This window comes from Miniopterus schreibersii (assembly GCF_964146895.1).
Source record: "Miniopterus schreibersii genome assembly, chromosome: X".
In the NCBI taxonomy this organism is placed as follows: Eukaryota; Metazoa; Chordata; class Mammalia; order Chiroptera; family Miniopteridae; genus Miniopterus; species Miniopterus schreibersii.
In genome coordinates, this window is record NC_138104.1 from 50581639 (window position 1) to 50590636 (window position 8998).

The 8998-nt window shown below is 41.9% G+C and overlaps 1 protein-coding gene across 1 annotated transcript; it reads right to left on the bottom strand.

The window, feature by feature from the left end:
- Window positions 1-2723: 2723 nt before the first annotated feature.
- Window positions 2724-8998, bottom strand: LOC308551259 (toll-like receptor 13). Its single transcript, XM_081125703.1, is given in 3 exon segments — window positions 2724-5477; window positions 5479-6078; window positions 8917-8998. Coding segments are annotated over 2 exon segments (2880 nt in total). The 5' UTR covers window positions 6012-6078; window positions 8917-8998; the 3' UTR covers window positions 2724-3130.

Here is an 8998-nt window from a genome sequence, read left to right on the forward strand (position 1 = left end):
TGAAGATTACCCAAGACTTACTGAACAAAGGTGGTGAGCCAGAAGTCTAAGATGACAAGTTTTCTCAGAGAAAAAGATTCATTCATCAGGCCAGCCAAACAAGGAGATCAGAGACTAAGCTCAAATTAGTCTCCCTGAACAAAAGCTTAAGATCAGTTTTTAGAGGTTATACATATATATTAATTCTACTTCAGGGGATCTAACTGGGTAGTCTTGACACTAACCACCTGAGGTTAAGGATGTGGAAGGGGCTACAGAGAACAAAAAAATTCCAGTCTGGTAGAGTTTGATTTATTAGCCCTATGTGTGTCCAAATTTGGTCCCTGCACCAGATCTTCCTTATTGGCTGACCCCTTGAGTCTTAATGGGCTCTGGGCGGTAAAAATAGCACCTCTGCTACTTGAGTTCCATGAATCTTGGTTCTACTGTTCTCTCAAGGTCAACTTAGGGTTAATTAGCTGCTAACTGTGCCTGCTGAAGCCTCTGGGACCAGCATGATCCAGCTTGACCTGGTGGTCTCTGGAGCTCTGTGAAAAGGCCTGTTGTTGTCTCCTGAAAGACACTTAAAAGTAGAAAAACAAAAGTATTAAGGTCTGGTTTCAGTGTTAGGGCCCAGTTTCAAGACTAGGAAAAGAACAGAGGTCTGCTGTTTCCTTTGAGTGGTAGGATCCAAGACCCAATCCTTCTCCAGGGAGGTGATAATACTTCAGGGAAGAATGGCTCTGTCCAATTTCAACAAAAATGCAATGCCAACCATAGCTCAGAGGCAGAAGATCCCTCAGATTCCAAAGATCCAGCTTGGACAAAGGGCATAAAACTGGTAATTATTGTAGACCAAATACTGGAGAAACTGCCCTAACTTTTTTATTGCAGCATGCAAAAAAAAAAAAAAGAGTCAGTTTTAGTTTTTACTCCTGGACACTTCTTTTCTAAAAAAGTCCTCCACTTTTTTTCTTTATGTAAGAACACGAGGGTTTAGTAGGTAAGGGTGAGGAACACATAATTCTTCTCAGTGGTTAGAGCATTGGCTTGCAGACTTAAGGGTTCCAGGTTCGATTCTGACCAAAGGCACGTACCTCCGTTGCAAGCTCAATCCCTGGCCCTGGTCGGGGCGCTTTCAGGAAGCAACCAATCAATGTGTCTCTCTAACATCAGTATTTCTCTCTCTCTCTCTCTCTCCCTCTCTCCTCTCTCTCTCCCTCTCTCTCTCCTCTCTTTCTCTCCCCCCCTCCCTCCCCTCTTCCTTCCACTCTCTCTGATAAGCAATGTAAAAAGTGTCCTCAAGTGAGAATAACAACAACAACAACAAAATCAGATAGCATTTGATTTAAAGAAAAGTAATGTGATATTTCTTGCATGTCCCATATGGCAGTTGCAAATGATTTCCTGCTATAATGTAATATTTAACCCATAAACATCCAGCTGATGACATAAATTCCCACACAGATGCCCTTAGATTTTTTAAACATTTTTTTTTTCAAATATTTATCCATTTGTAGGCAATTCAGGAGACTGGGAAATGTGTGAGTACACCTTCAAGGATAAACAAGATCAGTGAAATATAGGATGCCAGTGATTCGTATACAGGGAATAGTCAAGTGACACTGATGCAAGGCTGGGATAAACAGTTTTATTTTTGAGTCAGTTCTGCAACTCTCTCCGGCAAAGAGCCACAGGAGGAAGGTGAGAGGATGGCAGCAGCTGGATGCGCACTCACCAAGTCTGGAAGAATGCCAGTCTCAGTGCCCCGGGATTTTTTGTTAATGGTTTAAGAAAAGTCGTGTCTATAGAAGCATAGATGAGACTGACAAATGTCAGAGGGATGGAGGAGAGCGGGTGGGTGGAAGGGGAGAGAGTAACCAAAGAATTTATATCCATATATGCACAACCCAAGGACACGGACAATGGTGGGGACAGGGACTGAGGAGGGGGATGGGACGGGTTGGAACGGGTCATTGGAGGAAAAAAGAGACATCTGTAATATTTTAAACAAAAATAAAATTTAATAAGTTAAAAAAAAAAAAAGTCATATCTAAAACATGCTGAGCTCTCTTCATTTATGTTACGAAGAGGCCTGGCTAAGGTCCACCAAAGTAAACATTGGACTACCCCAACCACTAAAAATTCTGCCCTTCAAGGTGTTTTCCTCAACAAACTCTTCCCAATGTCTTAAGTATAAAGGAAAGACTGTAGAAGGAAGCCAAGGACTAAGCACCAAGCCCTTGTGGAGAGACAATCAGAAAAGAAAAGTGTTGGTACCTACCTACTACTCTTACTGTAGGCTGACCTCCTTTGGATCCCTTTGGTCCCTCTTGCTCCAGGAATTTGCAGCACTTTTCCTGTAGGAAATTCCTTCCTACATGAATTTGTAGCACTTTTGCATAATACAAGAGCCATGGCCCCTAAGCTGAGTGTTGCTTCCAACAAGCATTGATGGCTACAGAGTACTGGTATGTGTCTGGTACTTGAAGCATGAAGTCACTAGAGTCTACACCCCTGCCAGAAACTGCTCTATGAAGTCTGTTTTAACAAAGCTAAGTGATAGTTTTTGCAGCCATCTTTGCATTTCTAGTTCATCAAGGCTGCTTTCCATGAAGTAAATTGATGGATCCAAACTAAGACTCTCTTAACTCTTGGCCTCTCACTTAAACAGAAGAAAAATATGACCTTTGGAATCTTATGCCCTAAAGAAGAATACACCAGAATCTCTTTTTATTGTGGCTTTTATTGAGGTCTGTAGGTAGTGTTTCTGATGTTACAGGTTCTTAGAAGGAGTACAATTCAATCTATCTTGACAGGAACTGATTTGGAGACTAGTTGAGCAATGTTCTCAAGCACATATGAGGGCTTGTCTGATCCCCAGACTTTCAGGTGACTTGTCTCCCAAGTCTTCCCCTTAATAAAATGGACATACTTTCCAGATATCCAATCCCCTAGAGTGGGAGCACTGTTCCTGAAGCTTCCTCAAGCAGCCCCCTTCACTCTTCCAATTGCCCAATGGACATTAACCAAATGATCCTGGGTCTGATGGTCATGAGCAGCTCATGTCTTTTTCCCTGCATAACAGGTACATTCAGTCACACTCTTAGCCTATGGGCAACATTGGATTTAAGTTCACAAAGACTTTCAGTCATTCACTCACAATTAGCTGTGCATTGTCTTTCTCCACAGATTTATTGCCCAATGCATTTCTAATACGAGCCCAGAAGAGTGGCCTCTCATGGACACTGTCTGGCCAGGTGATAAATGTCTGCCTGTTCACAAGTTTCCTGAGTCGGTGGTAGCTGGATAACTTATAGTCTGGGATCTCTTCCAGGAAGATCAAGATGATAACATCCCTATGCTCATAGAACATCTTGATGCTGGCCAGCTGTACTTCAAGGTGGCACCATTCACTGTGCAGGTAGTGGTTACTGACCACACATACAGTTTTCCGGCTGGTGTTGATGGCATTCTGAATGTTCTCAAAGATATCTATACCTGGTTCAAAGTCCCGATGGTGAAGACAGAGCTTAAAGGTGGGCTGGCCACCTTCTTCTAGGGCTGGAACAAGCTCTTCATATACCCACCTTTCATCAGTGGCAGTGAAAGAGACAAAGGCATCATAGATGAATTCCTTCTCTGTCCTATGCCACTTGGCCAGGCACCAGGCTCGAAATATGTAGAGCCCATACCTTAGAGATGACGTTATCTTGGCGCTGAACCAAGAGAAGACCATGGTTGTGAGGACAAGACTGAAAGAGCAGAAGAAGTAAACCTTTCCGAAGTCAAAATTACACATAGCATCATCAAAATCTATCAACAAACTCTGGGTATTTGGCTCCTGACAGTGATAGCTCCGGAGGTAAGGGATATGGACATTTGCTGTTTTTATTGACCAGTTCTTGAACCACACATTGTCACAGCTGCACTGAAGTTTGTTCCCATAGAGATCAAAGAACGTCAGAGACTTAAGGTTCTCCAGATGACTTTGATTAATGACTTTTAGATTGTTGAATCTTAAAGAGAAGACCTGAAGGCTTTCTAAGCCAGAGAACATGCCAGGAGTCAGTGACTCAATGTTGTTGTTTTCCAGGCGCAGTATTTTTAGTCTTTTGAGTTTTTGGAATAAGGAAATATTTAAATAGAGACTTCGGTCTCCAGATTTTGTTCCTGAGATATCCAACTTTGTGAGATTAGTAAGGGGGTCAAATTGGAGATGATCCAAGAATACCATGGGATTTTTGCCTAGGAGTAGCTCCTGCAAGCCATTCAGCCCTTGGAAGAAGTTGGTTGGAACAACCTGAATCCCATGCATTTGTCCTTCTAGGTTGAGTTGTTTCAAAGACTCAAGGTTCATAAATGGAGGAGTTGGCAAGGTCCTAGTGGTTTCATATGTAATTTTATTGAAACTGAGATTCAAAACTTCTAGATTTTCAAGGCCCAAGAAGAGATATGCCTGAATACTTGACAAGATATTGTATGCCAGGTCAAGTCTGTAGAGGTGAGTAAGGCCAGAAAATGCATTTTTCTCTATAATATTCAGGCGGTTCCGGGAGAGAATCAGAACTTGGAGTTTCTTCAGAAACTGAAAAGTACTGCGTTTTAGAGTCCGAATATTGTTGTCTCCAAGGTCTAAACTCTCCAAATTTGGAAATTGAGCAAAGGAGTATTTGTCAATTTTCACTATCCAGCACCCGGCCAAATTGAGCTCCTTCAAAGAATATAGCCCATAAAAGGCCATATCATTGAGTTCTGTGATGGGATTTCTAGAGAGGAAGAGAGATTGTAGGTACCTCAAGGGTGAAAATGCAAAATCTGGAAATCTTTTAAACGTGTTGTAGCTCAGATCTAAGGCTGTCAAGTTCTGGAGGGCACTCCAAGTCTGGTTGTTGACAAAGGAAATTTTGCACTTACTTAGATTCAGCCTTTGAAGGCTGGGCATAGCATTGAATTCACTGTCATTGAGGTAAACCAGATTATTGTTTTGGCTCAGGTCAAGGAACAAAAGCCTGGTACAGTTGGCAAGGTGCTTTATGTCCCCTGCATCAGTGGCCTTTTTCCTAAAAACCAAAATCTCTAACATGGGCAACTGTCTGAGGAGGTGACACACTCTGCTCAAGTTTAAATGACCGCCTCTAAATTCCTGGTCACTAAAATCCATTTCCCTTAGATTCTGTAGGTGTTTGGCTTGAAGCATCTCCAGTTTCACTGATGTTCCACTCAGATTCAAGCTCCTCAGCTGGGGTAGAGTTTCCAGAGCCACATTCTGGATGACTCCAAGGCTATTCTGAGAGACATCCAGAATGGTGAGATTAGGCAGTGACAAAGCAGAGAAATTTAATTCCATTAGATTGTTCCTCTGCAGGCTCAGTTGAGTCAGGGAGATCAATGACCTGGGACTGTGGTCCAAGGAGATGATGATGTTGCTAGTAAGATCAAGGTATTCCAGGCGTGGAAGATGCTGGACTGCTTCAAGAATATTAGAAAAATTGGTAATAGTTTCTAGATAAGCTTAAGTGTTTCAATTTGAAAAGAGGGACAAATGCATTTTTGTGAATATTGGTAATTTGATTATGGCTCAGGAGCAAAGTCTCTAAGTTGGACAGGCCCTCAAAGGAGTTGTTCACACTTTGAATCTTATTTTCTACTAAATTCAAAAGGGTTAGATTTTCAAGTCCCCAAAAGGCCCTTTCCTCAATCTTCCAAATGGAATTCCACTCCAGTCGCAAGTCCACCAGAGCAGACAAATTAATGAAGCAATAGGGAGGAAGAATCTCAATTTGGTTTTGTGTCAGGTTGAGGTGAGTAGTGTATCCAGGGATGTCACAAATGGCATCTGTCAAGTTGGTGATCTTCTTCCGAATGCAGAAAACATGGTGAATGTCCAGTTCATACTGAGTACATTTACTGAATCCGTATGTCTCTGCCAAAGACAGCAGAGAAAATCCAATTAAAATGAGCCAGAGCTGCTGAGGAGGCAGAAGGTTCTCTAAGCCCATCTTGTTAGCCCCAGGTCTCACAGTTACCATTAGAAAAAAAATCCCTTCATATGTATGATGCTCATTTTTTAAGTAATAGTACTTCCATGTGACTTTGCTGCAAAAAAAAAAAAGAAAGATGTTTTGTTTAAATTTATCTCTCACTATATCATAGCTGCTTCAAAAAAATGAAGCAAAAATTCTCCCAAAGTTAATGTCCAAAACAACTCCATTTCTAAAGCAATCTCCATGTGTATCAGCAAAGATCAGTGTTACTTCTCCTATAAAGAAAATTGTTAGCACATACAGGCAGAGGAGGCAATTGCATATTTTATTTTATTTAGAGAATTAAGAAATTGCCCAACTCTCCCCTTAGCAGTGAACAATAAAAAACCTCCCTTGCTGTTTGGGCTGATACCTGAAATTTCAACACTGGAGATGCACTTTGGGGTCTATGGATCTCAGTCTAGTTAACAGAATCATCCATGATATGGGGGAAACAACAAGGTTTACAAAGTTTACAGGTCACTTCTATCTTAACCTGAATGAATACAAGAATACAGAGTCCAATTCCAAGATGGCGGCAGATTGAGTGGAAGGTACACTGATAATCTCCCAGGACCAAACTGGAATTACAACTAAAATATAGAAAAACCATCCTAATGATCAACTGAACACTAGCTGGAGAGCACCCTCATAAGCAAGGACCTAAAGTGGAGACCACAAAGAGACTGGTAGGAAGTGCAGAGGTACAAGAGGTGTGGCTGGGTTCCCATAGGCAGCAGCTGAAGGTCTGGAGGGATATCTCAGCTGTGGGGGAGGGGTCCCACTGAGAACTCTGGGGGTCTAAACCCCAATCTGGGTTCCCCAGGCCAGAGCACCAGAACTGAGAAAGGTACCCACATAACATCTGCATGTCAAAAGCAGCGAGGTTTCTGTTTGCCAGCGAGAGACAGCTGGAAATGCAGGCACCTTTTTAAAGGGCCAACACACAAAGTTTCTTGTGCAGCCACTCACTTTCGACTCCAGCAGAGGAAGGGCAGAGTGGGGTGAGGAGAATCCAGGATTTCAGGCTCTGGAAATAGAGGTTAGGCGGCACCTGTCTGAATTCCTGTGCTGAATCATTCTGCCATACAGCAGAGGACATCTTTCTGAGGCAGACCTTTGCCATCCAGGAAGCTTTTGCCCGGGGAAGGGAGTGAGGGGAATAAATGCCCCACCCATTGGAAAAGCTCTTGCCCCACTCTGTGGAGTTTACACCTTGCTGTGGTCTACAGCATGAGGTTCATTGAGAGAATCAGATCAATCAGCCTCAGGCAAAAGTGGACATCTGAGTGCTTTGAGTCTATGCCTGGTCTACTTCTGGACCCGGGCCTTGGAAAAGCAGATTTTGGTGTGCATTTTGGTCCTGTCCAAATGCAACCAGCCCCAGCAGAGGGAACCACAAGCCCTGGGTTGTTGATAGCTCCAAACAGGGTACTCAAGGCCAGTCACACCAGCGTCTGACATTGGCCTGCACCAGAGACCCTCCAAAAGGATTGAGAGTCCTAGCAGATCTACATAATATATATAAACAAGCCCAAACAGGCAGCCAAAATGGGCAGACAAAAAACAAGCCCCAAGTGAAAGAACAAGAGAATTCTCCAGAAGAAGAGCTAAGTGAAATGGAGATAAGAAATCTATCAGATATAGAGTTCAGAATACTGATTGTAAGAATGCTGAGAAAAGATATGGAAACTATTAAGGAAATTAAGAATGACATAGCAGAAATAAAGAATACATTGGAAGGAATAAACAGCAGATTTGGGGAAGATGAGGATCAGCTCAGCGATTTAGAAGACAGGGTAGAAAAAATCACTCAATCAGAGATCTAAAAAGAAAAAAAAAAATTAAATAACAGGAGGACAGTTTAAGGAAGCTGTGGAACAACCTGAAACATAACAATATTCGCATCATAGGAGTGCAAGAAAATATAGAAAGTAAGCAAGTGTTCGAGAACCTTTGAAGAAATAATGGCAAAAAACTTCCTTAACCAGGTCAAGGAAAAACCACACAAGTTCAGGAGGCACAGAGAGTCCCAAGCAAGAAGAACCCAAAGAGGCCCACGTCCAGGCACATCATAATAAAAATCCCAAAAATCCAATACAAAGAGAAGATCATAAAGGCAGCAAAAGAAAAGCAATCTGTTACCTACAAAGGAGCTCCCAGAAGGCTGTCATCTGACTTCTCATCAGAAACTCTACAGGCCAGAAGGGGATGGCATGAAGTACTCAAAGAAATGAAAAGCAAGAATCTGAAACCAAGACAATTCTATCCAGCAAAGCTATCATTCAAAATACATGGTGAAATAAAGAGCTTCCCAGACCGCCCCCCCCCCCAAAAAAAAGGCTAAAGGACTTTATCACCAACAAACCAGCATTGCAAGAAATGTTAAAGGGACTTCTGTAATAAGAAGTAGAAATAGAGAGAAAGAGAAACATAAACATAAAGAATAAAAATAGCAATAGATAAGTACCTATCAACAATAACCTTAAATGTAGAGACCCACCTGAGAGCAAAAGATTCACACAGGCTAAAAGTGAAGGGACGGAATAAAATATTCCATACAAATGGAAAGGGGGGAAAAGCTGGTGTAGCAATACTTATTTCTGACAAAATAGACTTCAAAATAAAGACCATAAGGAGAGACAAAGATGGTCACTACATAATACTAAAGGGATCAATTCAACAGGAGGAAATAACCCTTATAAACATTTATGCACCCAATATAGGAGCACTTAAATATATAAAAAATTTCTTGGGGGACTTTAAGGGGGAGATTGACAGCAACACAATCATAGTGGGGGACTTTAACATCCCACTGTCAGCATTGAACAGATCATCAAGACAAAAAATCAACAGGGAAACACAGACCTTAAATGACTCACTAGACCTAATGGATTTAATTGACACTTACAGAACATTTCACCCCAAAGCAGCAGAATACACATTCTTCTGAAGTGCACATGGAACATTCTCAAAAGTAGACCACATGTTAG